This window comes from Cydia amplana, chromosome 17, assembly GCF_948474715.1.
Source record: "Cydia amplana chromosome 17, ilCydAmpl1.1, whole genome shotgun sequence".
Classification (NCBI taxonomy): domain Eukaryota; kingdom Metazoa; phylum Arthropoda; class Insecta; order Lepidoptera; family Tortricidae; genus Cydia; species Cydia amplana.
The window spans coordinates 12,163,883-12,182,788 of record NC_086085.1 but is presented as its reverse complement, the minus strand read 5'-3'; the positions used below and the strand labels follow the sequence as shown (position 1 = coordinate 12,182,788).

At 37.4% G+C, this 18,906-nt stretch overlaps 1 protein-coding gene across 2 annotated transcripts in view; it reads right to left on the bottom strand.

The window, feature by feature from the left end:
• Positions 1-7,977: 7,977 nt before the first annotated feature.
• LOC134655966 (neural cell adhesion molecule 1-like) overlaps positions 7,978-18,906 on the bottom strand; it is a 133,219-nt gene continuing 122,290 nt past the window's right edge. Inside the window, exons 12-17 of one of the 2 annotated variants that reach the window (XM_063511480.1) lie at positions 18,553-18,732; positions 16,614-16,775; positions 10,982-11,239; positions 10,235-10,324; positions 9,059-9,135; positions 7,978-8,403 (exon numbers count right to left, since the gene is read on the bottom strand). In XM_063511480.1, the coding sequence (XP_063367550.1) occupies positions 8,080-8,403; positions 9,059-9,135; positions 10,235-10,324; positions 10,982-11,239; positions 16,614-16,775; positions 18,553-18,732 (1,091 nt within the window). In that variant the 3' untranslated portion in view covers positions 7,978-8,079. The remainder of the gene's footprint in view (positions 8,404-9,058; positions 9,136-10,234; positions 10,325-10,981; positions 11,240-16,613; positions 16,776-18,552; positions 18,733-18,906) is intronic. The other variant, XM_063511481.1, reaches the window with a different exon arrangement.

Sequence of the window (18,906 nt, the reverse complement as noted above, 5' to 3'; positions counted from 1 at the left end):
ATGATTACCATATTCAACGCATTTCCTCGGCACACCAGCGGTAGGCTTCTTAGGAAATTATTTGTCATATTAACGTCACTCCCGACCGAGTTTCGACGTCGAGATGGTTAATATATTAAATTATCGCCGGAGGTATTCTAATGTAATTCGATGCCGATACAACGTCGGGAAATTATTAAGCTCTGCATTGACGGTTGTGATCGCGCCTCCAGGCGTTTACACGTTGTCTCGGCTAAGATAATCGGGCTCAAATAAACACGACACGAATAAGAGCCAACATGTGTTCTTCACAACTAATATGTTCGGGAGAGAGACGGATACAAATTGGTCGTCTCGGCAGTTGCTCGCAATGTGAACGCTTCCATTTGAATCCGTATTCCTAGTGGTCGCCGGCGACCAGCAGTCGCTTGTACGTCGCCACAAAACAGCGAGTCGCCGAGTCGTCTAGACGACCAGCGACTAAGTGCGTAAACGCCTATACAAACTCTAGAAAGTCACCAGTCGTGAGTGCGTAACGGCTCTTAAAACTCGTCCATCAACTGTTTCTTGTCACACGCATTTCACTGAAAAATTATAATGGCTTCCCGCACCTAACTTTACCTATATAAACATACACGGAAAAACCTTTTTTAACACACCGGTGTCTGGTATTCCACAGGGCTGAGGTGTGACTCCGTGAAAAGTGTTTGTCATTTATAACCGAGCTGAGCATAACAAGGTAGCATTTTTCCACTTTAATTAAACCGCAGTGGCCACACCAAACAAAAAACCACGAAGCCAACAAATCAATTTCGCTTCAGGAAATTACTTTGTAAAGTTGAAAAGGGTTGCGCGATACGGTACCAAATTGAAATTCTTTTGTACACGCCGCCTTTACATGGCCAAAATGTTACCTGTCTCTGCATCATAGCACAGAGCAATTTCGCGCTCGCCTTTATTGCTTTCGACTGTGATTTCGATAAATAACAGTTAAAGACAACGAATCATCATTGTCTTTTCGAAATATTGTCACTTGAAACTGACCTTAAATTTTAATAGTTATAAATTTTGTTTTGTAGGAGACTGATATAAAAATACTTGTTTTATGGTTCAAAATTCGTCGTCCATTCGACATTCGAAAACATTATAGAGACATATGCTCAAAGGTAGGCCGTAATAGGGTAATGAATAAATCCGTATCATTTTAAGTACCTACCTATTAGTACCTAGAACCTCGATTATCCGAACCCCCATCATCTGAACTCTCATTTATCCGTTTTTACGTGTTTTAACGTTAATTTGTACGTCAAGCTTTAATATAAGTATATACTGTACTATTTTTATGTTAAAAAGTATTGTTTTTATTTGATCGGATCCCAAAAAACACAATTCGATTATCCGAACTAGTCCCGGTCCCAGTTAGTTCGGATAATCAAGATTCTACCAATTCTAAGATCGTAAATAATTCAATAATAATTCAAAGCTATTTAGAAGAAAATGTGAACTCGTGAAATGAAATACTCCTTAGTTTAAAATGTGTACAACAGTAAACCTATAATATTAAGATTAACCTTTTCGAGGGGGGGGCTTTGTTCGCTATCATAATTTTTTTTCATGTATATGTTTTGTATAAATAAATGAAAAAAAAAAGAGCACCCGAAGAGGCAAAAAGTTTGGAAGCTCTGAAGTTAAACAAAACAAGCAATCTGACTAAAAGCATTCGCCTATTGAGGTAAAAAGGAATTATAAAGTTATGGAGTGTTCTTGACGATTATTTACGTATTATAGGTACTTGTAACCTCCTTTAGCCCCTGAATTCTGTATCATATTTGTCTTGATTTAATTCCATTTCAATCAGATTAAAATTATGTCACGCTTACTCTTTGTATTATTTTGCGTTAGTGGAAGCAAGTGAGCATGAGCAAATTCAATTTTAATATAAATTAGTACGAAAAATATGTATTTGAGAATAGTCCTTCCAGTACCCCAACTCATCCCTCCACTCATATCTAATATATTAACTTAGGGATTTATGTTAAGGGGGTAAGGTTTAAAATTGCATGCATTATTGTACCGTTATCGTCCTCCCCGAGAGAGGCCGATGAGCCTGGAATTGTTCTGATAACCGCACTGTTTTCCACATTACTTAATTAAAATCTATAAGTATCAGTACCAATATAGTTGTGTTTTATAGGTGCAGAGGGGTAATTTTGACTGCGGGGTAATTTAAACTAATCGAAATATCTTCCATGTTTAACATTATTAACTAAAGTCACACACAACCCATATTTTTCGCTATCTGGACATATATGGCACTCAAGTTAATAATGTAAATCATGGAAGATAATTATTCCGATTAGTTTAAATCATCCCGCAGTCTAAATTGCCCTTACCTTAATCAAAATTAGGGCAGTTTGTTAAACATTCGCAGTAAATCGATATACCAGGTACAAATCCAGCCCTAATGAGTATAAATTACATAAACCAATGCAAATTTCGGTATCTAGTTAATATTTTGAAACCGACGGTGTAAAATAATGAAGTATTCTGCGACCATATTGGTTACATAGCGCACGTAAAATTCAATTTGAAATTTGGTCGGTCCTGGAAAATTGTACCGCGATCCTAATTTGGACTGTATTGTTGGATAGAAGAGAAAGTTGATTGAAGTTGTATTTTAGGCACATCGTCAGCTAATAGGATAACCCGGCTAGGTTCAGCGTTTTTGTTGATGTTGAATTGTAAGTCTGGATATAGCCGTGTCTACGTGGCATTGAGACTAGACTTAAATTGGAAATAGGATTCCAAAAGTTAATGTTGCGATGTCTGACAGTTTGAAAAGTGGCTAAGCTACAACTTTGACATTTAACTTGCAGCAAAATAAAGTTCTACCTATGCTTAATGAGGAAAATAAAAATAAATACCAAATTTCAACTTAATTGGTCCAGTAATTTTGGAGGAAATAGGCTGTGACAGAAGGACAGACAGACAGAGAGACAGACGTACGAGTGATCCTATAAGGGTTCCGTTTTTTTCCTTTTGAGGTACGGAACCTTAAAAACACAAAGGAAAAAAGGGAAGAAATTAGTGAGAGTAAAAATTTAATTGGCACTTATTGTATAACGAAACCCTGTCATCGTTTGTTGTCGCTTAGTGTCGTAGGCACAGATTACCTACCATAGGATTCTGTATCACTGTGTACAAAATGGAACAAAAATACGTTGACAAAATTTTTTTTGGAATATTTCTCGTACTTACACGTGTTTTATAAAATGTCATTAAAAATAAAAACTACAATCATTTAACTTTAACAAACTTAACGACGTCTTCAAAATATTCTTCTTTGGTTTTGATACACAAACGCAAACGTTGCACATTAAAAAAATCTATGTCAATATATTTTTGGGCCAACCTATAGATTCTTATTAAATGGCTACTAACAACGAATCGTACCTAATGCGTTTACCTACGTATTATAAAGAAGCGCACATATCGAAGTAAAAAAACCGGCCAAGTGCGAGTCGGACTCGCGCACGGAGGGTTCCGCACCATCAACAAAAATAGAGCAAAACAAGCAAAAAAACAGTCACCCATCCAAGTACTGACCCCGCCCGACGTTGCTTAACTTAGGTCAAAAATCACGTTTGTTGTATGGGAGCCCCACTTAAATCTTTATTTTATTCTGTTTTTAGTATTTGTTGTTATAGCGGCAACAGAAATACATCATCTGTGAAAATTTCAACTGTCTAGCTATCACGGTTCGTGAGATACAGCCTGGTGACAGACGGACGGACGGACGGACGGACGGAGAGCGGAGTCTTAGTAATAGGGTCCCGTTTTTTACCCTTTGGGTACGGAACCCTAAAAAGGCAATGCACGTTTGTTTTCGTCGGGGTCGGGGGTAAAAATTAAAAGTTATATCTTCTGTTTTGCGAAAGTAAAGACTTAAGACCTACTTTTTAACTTATGTCGCCCAGAATCACTATTCTGAGTATCTGTGTGGTTTTGGGCAAGTCTCATTTGTTACACTTATCAATAATAAACTTCGCATGCACAGAAAAGATAAAATAGGACCTAAATCCGGTATGCGCTAGGTGCACGACTAATGTCGGACATTCCATAAGTGTGTGTTTGTGACGATCAGCGCCACCTCCTCCTCCACCGACTTCGCACTTTGCCAATATGAAACCGATCTAGAGGCAAGTGGTCTGTGGCAGGGGCTCAGCACGGCGCTTAGCAAACAATTGTTGCGATGCGTACGAGCCTTGTTCAACGCAATTTATACGACAATTTAGAAGCAATTAGCGTCGCCGTTTCTTTACAACGCGTCTAATTTGTGTAGGTATCTTTTTTACGGAAAACACAGCGTTTGTTGAAATTTTCTACACATTTTCAGTATTATGTACAAATATTAATTGTGCTTAACCTTTTCCACACCGTGTCAAACACAAAAGCTGTCATTCAGACGCCACATCATTGAAGTGTCAAAACTGAAGTTGAACTTTATGTATATGCACGTAGGTCGATGTTGCTCTGTGGTCTGTGACCGATTAGTCGGTCTTTGGCGTTGAACCTACGGTGCGGATAATTATATCGGTCATTGGCGTCCAAAAGGTTAAAATACCGTGAGGTGATAGCGTAAACACTAAGAGCAGTTTCGGCTTCATACTAGCGTATTTTTCTGAATACAAACCTGCGTACAATAGGGTTTGCACGACGGATCCGAAATGTATGGGAAGATCCGCGGATCCGGATCCAGATCCGGATAATTTCATACATTCCGGATCCGGATTGCAAACCCTATGCGTACATCTGCGAAGAAATTCAAAGTACATGAAGGCGCCAATCCGCAATGGGCCAGCGTGGAAACTATAGGCCTTAGCCCTCTCGCGTATGAGAGGAGGCCTGGTCCCAGCGGTGGGTCATCACATACAGGCTGAGGCTGAATCATTAGTCACTACATAGTATAAAACAAAGTCGCTTCCCGCTGTCTGTCGTCCCTATGTATGCTTAGATCTTTAAAACTACGCAAAGAATGTTGATGCGGTTATTTAATAGAGTGATTCAAGAGGAAGGTTTATGTATAATTTGTTAACCCGTGCGAAGCCGGGGCGGGTCGCTAGTATTATATAAATTGGTAGATTGGGCAATCTCAGTCATTGTCTGTCATTTTTGTAACTTGGATATAAAAACAAAGTTTACCTACACTTTAAATTAGTGTCATTATTTCTGATAGTACCTATTGTACTGTATTATTTATTTATGGAGGAAAGATAAAAGTATTTCCCGCTAAGCTGTCTGTTTGATGTACTAACTGTAGGTATAACTTTCTAGACATAAGAACTAGCTAAATTGTATAAAAACTTATGTCTGGTACGCACTAAGCTTGTCGCAAGCCACTTAGGCCCCTACTAAGTCTTAGTACTCGTCCCAATCGTCTGACACAGATTTAAAAAATTGTTACGGTTTTGATTTTGATACGACGAAGATCGCTCACGCCGATTGGTGTATGCGAAGTGAAGGGAAATTCGTGCGTGAGACGCGCCTGTCACCAAGACGATCATCAAAGTCGTATCGAAACCAATTCAAACCCATAACAATATGTTAATTTAGAATCAACCTCCAGTACTTGCGTGTATGTAGGAATAATTCCAATGGCGCCGTGATGTAATCTTCTTACTCGTACTAACACGAAGAGCCGATTAAGTGAATAAAAGTATAGGAGCGGGCTTCGCGAACTTTTAAAGCCGTATAATTAAAAGGAATGTACATACTTTTCATTATGTTGAACAGTAATTGCTTTATCTTTGCTTTTCAGGCTATTCATTGGTTGATAAAGTGCATGGTTACGTGTTAAGTGTTTATAATTTATTCAGAAACTTTCCTCTGCTCGCGACCCGCATATCAGTCGTTACACTGTTCGCAACTGTACGGTTACCATCAGTTTGTCACTGACATAAACGCCGTCGAGAACGTAATTTACTTTCTATACATCCCGTTTGCACGAATATGCGAGTGCGAGCGAGATGTGTAGAAAGTAAATTACGTTCTCGACGGCGTTTATGTCAGTGACAAACTGATGGTAACCGTACTGTTCATTTTATGAATGAATTCCGAAAAAAGTCTTTTATGTCCTTTTCTAGGTTGTAAGCTGTGCCATCTTCCTCTCGTTTATGATTTGCCACGGCTCACGGGAGCCTGGGGCCCGCTTGTACTAATCCCAAGAATTGGCATAGGCACTAGTTTTTGCGGAACTTCCAACCTAGAGAGGAAATTAGGCTTCATTGAGAATTATTTCGGTTTCCTCACGAGTTGTTCCTTCAGCATAAAGCGATTAGTAACCAAATGATACATCGTACATAAGTTCCGATTAACTCAGCGTACGAGCCGGGATTTTAACCCGTGACCTCCGGATTTAAAGTCGCATACTTTTACGGCCAGGCTACCAGCGCTTATTAACTTGTTATTTCTCATATATAAGCTAACTGTGTACCAAATCAAAATTCGGCCGGCCTTTTTGGCGCCATTGACAAACATATCACTCCAAACATACAAACAATCAATTTCTGACAGTAGTACGATAATGCCTGATTGACGAAAATGTATTGGTTTCTAAAGAAAAAAAAAAGCCATGTTATAAATTGTTATTTATTTATACAAAAATGCCAGAACATATTATTAGGACCACATTATTGTATTCGACAACTACAACATATCCATATATAAAGTCAGTTTCAATGTTAAACTCTATGTAATAGAATCAACGCAAAATGGAAACGTTTACAAATACTATAGTTACAAAATTAATTCTAGTTCAACATAGCGACGGTAATTTACAATTTGATTTTTATTTGTAAATAAATTGACAGCAATAGCTTTATCTTATGTTAAACTTTATATAGGTTATATTCGTCTATTAGTTATTTACATTCACACAACCGAGTTTATTAAAATAAATAGTATTTTCTACAAGCGCCAATTATTATTTACAGTTCTCCTAACAATTTATTGTAAATCATCTACTTTGGCTCACAAATGTAGGTATTTATAGGCCGAATCTAACATACTTGATACATTTCAAAAATTTTAAAAGAAAATCAAATTTTCATCATCATTTCAACACGAAATGTATCGTCCATATTAAACATAGGTACGTAACGTATTTTAAGAAAATATTAATTGTTTATATTTTATACAATAGAAATCACTTAAAAATCTTACGCACGGTAAAAAATTATCTTATTAGTAATAATCATTTCTCAAAAATTGTAATCTTGAAAGCCTAAGACGTTACTTAGGCCGTAAAAATATATTAATTAGCACAAAAAAGAGATTAGCGATGCGAGAAAAGGCAATCAGTTTTTTGCTACTTTTTGTTCGCATTCATAAACGTGAAGAAAATAAAAATAGCAATAAACGTGTAGGTACAGTCAGCAGAAGATGCTAAGCGGGCGAGGTGTTCAAAATTACTTTGACGTGCTCTTATTCTCTTAACAATAAAGTCGCGTCGAGATCATTTTGAACAACTCGCCCGCTAGCAACTATTGCTGCTGACTGTACATAATATACCCACTAATAACACGCGTATGTGTATGTACGGCTACAAACCACTTTTAAAGGAACAGATTATTGTCTTTCATGTTACGAGTATATGTGACTCATTATATTTAAAGGTATACGGTGCTTTTCAATAGTCAATTATTTACTAAAAACATATTTATTATTTTTATTTCAAGTTTAAGAATTTTCTCACGATAAATTACATAAATGGTTCCTGTTAAATAAATAACATCTGTCTCCGTATTAACGATAACAATGACTCCGATAGGCCCTTATATTTCGGCATTACAAAAAAACTAGTAGAGAATTAAGTTGTCTGAATTACCTCAAAGCACCTATGACGTCTGTGTATAACTGGTTTAATCTCACGTATATGAATACGAACTTCGCAATTATATATTATTATTGTATGTCGTTCAATATCAAACATACCGTTACAAATTCACAAGAGCTAACGCGGATTCTCTATGAAAATATTGACATAACAGTTATATCCCGCGTTGGCTCTTATGAATCGATTTCTAGGTAAACATTAATATTTTACACGCAACTCTCCGGTCCTGGCAGATTCTCTGCTAACACATGTTCTCTTCTTCGCGTATTGCCTTTCCCTTTACTCCTATGCAAAGTTGAAGTTGCCAGACTACTGGAGCTTAGAGTAGGCCCACTTAGGGTCAGCGTCTGACTTCCAAAAGGCGATCCTACATTGCCGTTGGGGCACACAAAGTTGGGGCTCCCAAGAGTGGGGCTGTTAGTGACTACGAAATTAGACCTAAAATTATTAGCTAACGCCGATTGAGCTAGGTTCTGGTTTAGAACGTCTTCTTGTCTACTGCTCGGCACCATGTCGCTGCCGGGTGTAAGCTGTTGATATAAAACAATCTATAAGTATACAAAATGAGACTTACAATTTTTTTTATTAATTAAGTCTATCCCGCGGTTGATTTAGAACGAAAAATTAATTACAATGCACTTTAAATAGTTGCGTTTATCGCGTAAATAAATGTACGCCACCCCAAAGGCGTGTATACATAAAGGAAGGAATGGAAAGATTTGCGATGTCCTGGTAGGCTTTCGTAGCTCAATTGGTTAAGAGCAACACACGGATTATGGAGGATGCGGGTTCAAGTCCTGCCTGAAGCGTAACTTTTTCCATTTTTTTTTTCCTTTAATATAACATTTGAAAAAAAAAATTATTTAAATGTAGGGCATTAGATGTAGATTATCTTACCCGTACCATGAGCCACTGACAGTGTCAAAACTGACATATACACTAACGTCTACGTTATTTACTTTCTATACATCTCGCTTGCACGATATGCGAGTACGAGAGAGATGCATAGAAAGTAAGTAACGTTCTCGATAGTGTTTATGTCAGTGCCAAACTGGTGGTAGCCACACTGATGTAAAATAGTGTGCGACAAACACATGGCGTTTAACGGTGCGTTTATCGCATAAAACAACAGCGCGCATAAAATATTTAAAATCTAAATATTTTGAGATGTACGAGTTAAATTACCTGCTGTGGGGGTCCAGCGCTGTCAAGAAGAGCTAAGTCCTCTGCTGAAAATACTGCACCCACTTTGGTCCACTCTCCTGCAAAACAATATTCAAGCTAAATTACTCATGTTCCCCGTAGTTCAAAACAGGATATATGGAACCTCAATCAAAAAACCCGAAATTGAATTTAAGTAAGTAAATCTACACTGGATACCACAGTTTTTTCGTCAGACGTCCTGTGCAGGGCCGACTTAAACTATGCTGGGGCCCCTAGGCACATAAGAATTTGGGGCCAATAAGAATTTTTGGAAAGTAAAGAAAGCTAATTATTAGTAATTAAACTAACATTTTTTTACTATGATCCTCTATTTATTATGGGTAATCAAATTTACTGTTACTGTCTGTCCTTGGGGGCCTCCTGAGGATGGAGGGCCCTGGGCACGGGCCCCGTGTGCCCTTATGGTAATGACGGTACTGGTCCTATGCCACAAAGTTGCAAACTTTATTATAATTTCGAATCTAACGCTTGTTATACATTATTTACTTAGGTACTTATATTGTTTCAATTTTAACGAATTGTATAAGAATTAAAGTCATACGGGTTAAACCAGATTCAAGATACCTTATCGGACTAACTTGTTGAACTCTAATAGAATTGATATTATTATTCTCTTTATTTATTTTTGGTCTTAAGTTAGGTTATTTTATAATATGGATATAAAAATAAAATACAAAAACACTTACAAAAACAATACAAAATACTTATAAACATATTATAAAAAACCTAACCTAGGGTGCCGCCAGCAGCGGGGCAAGACCCTCTATATTATTATTATTATTATGGAGCGTAATATTCTCGGCGTGAAGTTGAAAACTGTACTACGCTCCAGAACTCAAATAGTGGACGTAGCTAAAACAGCCGCCAAGTTGAAGTGGGACTGGGCGGGACACGTTTGCCGTATGCCGGATGATTTGTGGGCCAAAATAACAACCAATTGGGTCCCACATTAAACCCGAGGTCGCGGCAAACCTCGACGGCGTTGGCGAGATGACCTTGACGCCTTTGACAGGAACTATTGGGAGACGGGTCAAGACCGGGATACGTGGAAAGGGAGGAGGGAGGCGTTTGCCCAGCAGTGGGACACTCTAGGCTCGTATAAATAAATAAATAAAATTATTATTATTTATTCCTTACCTCGGACTTCTTTTATGCTAGGCCACTCGTCCGCTTCGTCTGCGGTCGGTGGGACGTCGTGGTTTTCACAATCTAGAAAAAAGATCTGATCTGAAATATCAAGGACTTATGTAACGAGCTCTTACAATTGTATCATACGAAATCCCAATATCAATATCCCAATTAACGAGAGACTTTTAAAAATTAAAGTATGTTTGTAGATAGGAATTAACTATTTATTTCCTTAATTCCCAACATTTTTCAAAATTTGTAATAGAAACAGTAGTAATTTGTGAGGTTTTTAGTCTAAATGTACATTTTTGGCCATGGTCTTCATAGATAATAAGATTAGTAAGTCACCATTTCAGGAAAGTTATTCAATTGAAAGCCTCCGGAAAATGCATGTTTACTTAGCGACCCAGCGACATGACAATGTCTGGAAGCATTCGTTGCCTCTAGTGAGTTTCGATCTTCTGGTGTTATAGAAGGTCGCAAGTTTAAAATTAGAAAAGTCGTGATTCACAAAACAGCAAATGGATCCTAGTTAGTGTTGTGAATAACACTCATTTCGAGGCTTAAAGACTTTAAGACTCTCGAGGCTTAACGTTGAGGTGGCAAAAACGATTTCTTACATCCATACGCGTAAAATAAATAAATACAATTCTCAGATATAGTCGAGTCTTCAAGTCTTAAGGGTTCGAGTCTTTAAGCCTAAAAATAAGCGTTATTCACAACACTGATCCTAGTAGACGGAGGGGATGTTAATACCTGGTGCATTCAATATGTCCGGCTGCGGCTCCGGCGTCTTCAGCTCGGGCGACGGTTTGATGGTGTACGCCACCACGTACCGCCGGCCGCCGTCGCTCAGCTCCAACATGTCGCCCGGAGGGTGCTTGTGCGGCGGTCGGGCGCGCCGTCGCCGCGCACAGAGCGCCGCGAAGGCTATCCCGCCGATGGCTAGTGCGGCGCCGAGCGCGGCGGCGACGACAACGCCGAGAGTGACACCACCCATCGCGCTTTTGCCATCTGGGTACAGTAGACATATTAACTCACATTTATAGACGGGTCTAACGCGAAATTTATTCAATTATCTTTATATACCGACGTTTCGACACAGGTTTCACTGGTCATGGTCGCGGCCAACTGATGTCCCAGCAAAATGTCAAAACAGAGATTTGTGCAACTACCCGACGAAAAGTGTATGAAAAAGTTTGGGGTAGACATCACATTTTCAAACCACCCACTACACATAATGTTAATTATTGTCAATTAAATGTGAGTTAATACATATGTGTTCAAAACGCGAAGGTTTTAAATATTATACAGTAGACATGTTTGTAGGGACGATAAAAACATTCAATAATAACAGTTTTGAATGATTCACGGCTAGTTTCACTAGACTTATATCGACCGGCATATGAACCGTGTAGACACAACTTTGACACCCACCCGCTATCTTCAGTTACCCGTGAACAAGATGCCTGTAACTGCGTCGAAATATCCGGAGCTCGAAAACAATACAAAATAACCACGGTTCATATCCCGGTGGATTTGCCTTCAATAATAGTATGTATCTTTTAGCCTAAAACATACAAACGCGATCGCGAACGGATTGTTCAACATGTGACACGATCAACGCATCTGATACTAAACACAATCCTTGATTAAACATTAAACCTCGCAAATATGGACCTGCTTGATAAAAAGCGTAAACATTGTATCTATTAATATATCAAAGCGCCAAAACTACGAACGGATTGTCATAACACGATCAACGCGGCGGCGAGCTAAACACAATCCATCAACACATGTCGGACACGCGCCCCGCGTCGTCGGTCACAGTCACCGGCGACACACGGAACGAATGTCACTTTATTTGCAATGTTGTTAAACGATGACGTATTAGCCTGCGTTCAGTTAATGAGACCAAAGGTTTTTGAGTTTACATAATGGTTTTTGCTCAATATTTTTGTCATCACTCGTTTAATTACAATTTTCTCCCTTTTGGAATTAGGATTTATTTTAAATGCCAGGGAATAAGCATAGTGCCGATGATTAAAAAAAAAATGCTTTGAAAAATTACCCAAATGCAATTCCAATAAACCAAATACACAACTCTCTGACTCTTTCTCTCTGTCATATTAATGGTAAAAACACAAGGCAACTACTTAAGACAAAACAGGAGCTGAGATTTAAATATTTTAGGTAAATATACCCGTCTTGCTAACGGAAGCTGCTCCTAAAACTAGTGCGATAAGGACAAGGCGAAAATTCCTGCGTAAAAATCTCAAAAATCGAGGTTTCGTTCTCGACTGTTTCCTCCTCCAAAACTCAACCAATCGTAACGAAATTTGGAAATGTAAATGATTATGAAATTATCTGTGTCTTACCGTTTTGCTTTTTTGGCTAATTGATATCAGTTTTGAATACCACGCCTCTCATTGCGGCATAGTCAATTAAGCCATTTTGGCCATATTTGAGCCTTAAAAAACAAAAATATAAAAAAAAGCAAAACGGTCCGACATAGATCTTGATAATATTAATCTGTGTTGAAAAAATCATTACTCTAGCTTCAAAACCCACGGAGGAAATAGTCGAGTACGTTTGTATGGAGAAATGACCACTCAACCATCAATTGCGGCTTTTAATATCACTTAAATCTTTATAAACGATTCAACCGCTAATTTCATAATTTTCCGAATTTAAACAATAAAGTACTATTGCAATTCATTATTTAATAAGCAATTCCAAAGTCTGAGCTAATTAGGTACTTAAAGCTTTTCGATTAAATCCTGACCGTTAGCTAGGTATTTGCAACTTTGCTTTTTGGGCCGCCAACTTCATTATTTTGTAGGGCTTAGGTGATTAAGGTCACATCTGTCACACATTTTAAATTATAGTAGTTGTAACTAAAACATTATGCGCGAGGGTCAGTAGTAAATACTAATATAATTATAGGGTATTTGACTACTAGTCACTTAAGTTTCTTTTTTCAAACTATAAAAACGATCTACTATGTAATTTACAATTATGAAACACTAGCTGTTGCCCGCGACTTCGTACGCGTGGATTTGTATATTGGTGGTTATAAATTCTAGATTAGCTTAGGACATTATGCAGCAAAAGATAGCAGTAGGGACGGTTAATCATTTGTTAATTATTAGCATGCGTCGTCATGAGATTTGTCTTTCACAACCTGGCTACGAAGTTTCAAGCCCCTAACTGAATAAAATTGTTCTCGATATAATCTCTCTCAACCCCCAGAAGATTTTAAAGTCCACTATTTAATAAAACCTACTACCTAGCTACCTATTTACGAAGTTTGAAGTTCCTAGCTTTAAATAAAATTTGAACCCTCTACCAACTCTCAACCCCTGTTTAAACTTTTAAGGGATGAATTTTTAAAAACGCTGAAATTACTTTTCTTGTATTGTAATAATATGCCTTTATACAACGATTCAAGTCCCGCACTCAAATCAATATTTGGGTTCCATACAAATTTTCGACCCCCTTTTCTCCACCTTGGGGGATGAATTATCAAAGACTCTGAAATTAGTTTTCTTTTCTCACCTTTTTACGAAGTTTCAAGTTCCTAGCTTTAAATAAAATTATAACCTATACAATCTTTCAACCCCTTTTTAACCCTGTTATGGGATTAATTTTTAAAAACGCTGAAATTAGTTTTCTTGTGTTCTAATAATATGTGATTATACAAAGATTCAAGTCCCGACCTTACAAAAAATTTTGACCTCCATACAAATTTTCAACCCCTTTTTCACCACCTTAAATGTTGAATTTTGAAAAACGCTGACATTAGTTTTCTTCTCTTTTAATGAAATAACTTTTTACAAAGTTACAAATTCGGAGATTAAAATAAAATTTAAACCCTATACAATCTTTCAACCCCTTTTTAACCCTTTTAAGGGATGAATTTTTAAAAACGCTGAAATTACTTTTCTTGGGTTCTAATAATATGGCTTTATACAAAGATTCAAGTCCCGCACTCTAAAAACTATTTGATCTCCGTACAAACTTTCAACCCCTTTTTCACCACCTCGGGGGATGAGTTTTTAAAACCGCTGAAATTAGTTTTGTTGTTTTTTAATTTAATACCTTTTTGCGAAGTTTCAAGGTCCTAGCTTAAAATAAAATTTGCACCCCCAGACCAAGTTTCATCCCCTTTTTTTACCCCCTTAGGGGTTGAATTTCCTAAAACGTCGCAATGAGTTTTTTTTGTAATCGGCTATTATGCCTTTTTAAGAAGTTTCAAAGCATTTGTAATGAATTCAAACTTTCAACCCCTTTTTAACCCTGTTAGGGGATCAATTTTCAAAAACGCTGAAATTATTTTTCCTGTCTTATAATAATATACCCATACACAAAGTTTCAAGTCCCACACTCGCAAAAATATTTGATCTCCATACAAATTTCCAACCCCTTTTCACCACCTTGGGGGATGAATTTTCGAAAACGCTGAAATTAGTTTTCTTGTTTTTTAATAAAATTATATTAAAAAACAAGAAAACTAATACATTTTTACAAAGTTTCAAATTCCTAGCTTAAAATAAAACTTGAACCCCATACAACCTTTCATCCCCTTTTTAACCCCCTTCCGGGTTGAATTTTTCAAAATCGCTTCTTATTTCTTGTATACTTTATAAATGCAACCTAGTGTGCAAATTTCAACTTTCTAGCTTTTGTAGTTTCGGCTCTGCGTTGATGAATCAGTCAGTCAGTCAGTCAGTCAGTCAGTCAGTCAGTCAGGACACTTGCATTTATATAGATTAGCATGTGACGTCACAATCAAATAACCTATTCTTTATAGTTTTATGCGGAGTTTAAAATAAAAATTGTGTCTCAATATAACTGCTTCCTAGGTTTCTCTATTAATCTTCTGGTGCTTTGTTTCATGCATGGCAGGGATCGGATACCGGTATTTTTTGTATGATAAGATAAGATAAGATAAGATACATTTATTTCATTATAAAATACATTATAAATTTGCCTTAAATCAAACCTAAAACGCATTACTATAATGATCGTCAGAGATTACGTTCATGCAAAGGAATACAATTATGTATAATTATTATTCTTATAGCATAGTATCTTACAGTATGGGAACGGAAACGGTATTTTTTCGTTCTTTGCTAATTACTTCATTTCTAATTGGGCAATCTAATAAAACGAAGTCGTAACCTAAAAACACAACTGAGTCCTACATTTCTAGTATAAAATAATTCGCAAAATATGGTTATTTCTAAGTTTTTGCAAAAAACCGGTTCCGATCCCTGATGCATGGTGTAAAATAATTTATTTTAAATACAGTCAAATACCCTATTAGTGAAATATAGTTGGTCAAACCAATTTGTCAGTAAATAAGAACCAAAAAAACTATACTTATCCTTTTCTTTTGGGTGCTAGTACTAGTGTAAGACAAAGATATTATGATTACTTATCTCAGTCTTTGTTTGAAATGAGACAGTCCTTTGACAAACTATATGTACCTACCTAAATACAGGTCGAAATTACAGTCAAGTGCATGTAGCTTTTGTCGTATGCTATTTTTTGCAGCTTTAAATATTACGCTTTATTATTTAAGATGCGATCCTTCAGCCAGATATGAAATCAAATATAATTGAATTTTAGAATATATTTCTAGTATTTTTTTAGGGTTCCATCTATGCCAAACTTGTTTCACATAACACCTACATATATGTATTTTAGCAAGTTATCATCAATTTTGGAATACTACCAAATTTTTTAACCAGCTTTGTTGGTTAAAACTATAAAATTATTTGCAATTTAGCATATAACATAGGTCTACATTAATACGTATAGTTATCAACAAGTTAATACAAGACTTAACAAGCACTATCCACCGCATAAACATGGATATACAGCGCAAACAATACAGAATGATAACCGCCGCTCAGCACACATTCTCGGTTTTACCTTAATTAATGTTAGTATTAAATATTCAAAGGCAGGAAACCGGAACTTGCGTAGTAATTATTATTTAATTTATGCCGGTACTAACTGGAGATTTGAGGGAAGTTGGCATTTGCATTCGTCGCAGTAATATGGTTTTTATTAAGGATAACTTTTGAAATATAATTTCGGCAATATATTGTTGAGTTAACTTATTTGAATGACAAATAAAAGTACGGGAGTAGAAAAAATACTATTATTTATAAATAATTATATTAATTAGCTATAATTTATAGCCTGTTATACACAGAACATCATTTGAGAAGTTTTATTAAGTATCTATGTAGGTACGTGGAGTGTATTCATATTGAGCACGTACGTCCGACCGTAATGACCAAAACAGACAAAAAGAGAGAGAAATACAGAAGAAAGTTAATTTTATGTCCAAGAAATACGGCTCAGTTTCCCTTACCTGTCCTCCTGGCAGCATCGTTGAACGCTATATTCTCCAGCAAGGTCTTTTCTGACTCCCCTTTAAGGTTCCTCGCGAAGATGAGCAGGTTGAAGGTGGCGCCTTCCATCTCGCCACCGGAAGACAACTGTGATAGGTCCAGGTTGAATGTCACCAGGCCATCTGTCGACAAAGTTGAAATAATAATAAATAAAATAAATAAAATTTGTTTATTTCAGACTTTTACATCCATAGTGTTAGTCTACTTACATCGAAAACTTAGAAACTAGATGTTAGTACCTACATATAAATACATAATTAAAAACAAAAACAGAAAAACAGAAAAAGGAGTCGCCCAATATACATTTTATGCCCTTCCCGTCATAATACTGACCCAATATTTTAACATTGGGCAGTCAAGGCGTAAATAATATGATACTAACATTGACGTATTGAAGCGCTGGTGGCCTAGCGGTAAGAGCATGCGACTTGCAATCCGGAGGTCGCGGGTTCAAACCCTGGCTCGTACCAATGAGTTTTTCGGAACTTATGTACGAAATATAATTTGATATTTACCAGTCGCTTTTCGGTGAAGGAAAACATCGTGAGGAAACCGGACTAATCCCAACAAGGGCCTAGATTACCCTCTGGGTTGGAAGGTCAGATGGCAGTCGCTTTCGTAAAAACTAGTGCCCACGCCAATTACTGGGATTAGTTGCCAAGCGGACCCCAGGCTCCCATGAGCCGTGGCAAAAATGCCGGGACAACGCGAGGAAGATGATGAGATGATTAACATTGACGTATAATATCTAAGGACGGGCGTTACGGGCACTAAAAATGGTACTAGTTCAGCGGTGTTACTCACGAATTCCAGCCTATAGTTGCGACCAATAGCGCGCGGAATGCGAACTCATCAACCAATCGCTTTGTAGCGGTGTCACACCGCTGTGCTGGCCCCTGTCATGCCTCATTATTATTGCCCGTAATGCCAGTCCCTAGATATCTATGTCAATGGGTACTAACGATTAGATCTGTGATCAAACTATACTCATGGACAAATTTAGAGGAACGAAAAAAAAAGACATTAAAAAAATCGGCCAAGTGCGCACGCAGTCTTATTTTTTTCGTTCCTCTTTTGTCCATGAGTATAGTTATAGGAGCTTATTAATTAATTCAGCACCAATTGAAAGAGACTTTGAAAATGACAAAAATATATACCTACCCGTTATTTGTTTCATAATTTTACATTGTTTACACATTTGCCGAATCCTTTCATCTTATTTTCGTCTATTCTGGTCATATAAAAAATATATAATTTATAACAAACCAAAATAAAGCGAAAAGCGTGCAATTTAAACTTAGTACTGTATCTACCTGGTTTATAGTTCACCAACTGTTTTATAGTTTGTCGGCTATCATGTTTATAGCCGTTGAAATTGTTATGGCTCCCTATGGAAACTGGTAATCAAAATAACTGCCTTTTATACCCTTTTGCTTCAAAATGGATGACGCAGATTCTTATTTAATGATGCAAATTTAAACATAATGTTTACTCGTATTTAAAACCGTCATGTTTATAAGATTATTAGTTTATATCCTCCTAAGGCCGAACCAAACCTAAACTGTAGGAAATAGAGTTGATTTTGCGTTTTTTGAAAATTGAACGAAACAAAGCAAAAGTGACTCTGTTTCAATTGAACATGGTTTAAATTACATCGAACTGAATAGGTACTATAGGTAGGACCTTGGGCCTTAGGAGGATAAGGTATGATCTCAGTCGTGTCTTGTCACTTTGTGCTAGATTGAAACGATGAGATTTGTCGTGTATATCGACACTATGCAAGGGCGAGACAGGATAATTTACGAGATGATTGATATTCCTCTTGTTTTAAAGAATGCGGTCGTCGGCTAAATAACTATAGTGGACCCAACCAAGTAGACTTGAGTAACAAACACTCACCTGTGTCATTAATACTAGTATTGTAGCGGGCTCTGCCGCTGAGCGGGTCCAAGGCCTCCAATAGGAAAGTCTGCGGGAGTCCGCCATCATAGCCGGCCACGCAGCGCACGCGCAGCCAGCCGCCGTCGGCGCTGTTGTTGCCCGTTTGGAGCGAGCAGTTGCGCGGCGCGCTGGGACGCGCTGAAAATGACAACGTATTACTAACAGTACATAATGTATGTGTGTATAAGGGAGAAGTAGAAGAGGGAGTTGGAAGGGGCAGACCTCGGCGGACTTTCTCTGATCAGATTGGGGAAATCCTGAAGAAAGGTCAGGTCAAGCGCACCCTAAATCGGTGAGCGTGTATGAAGAATG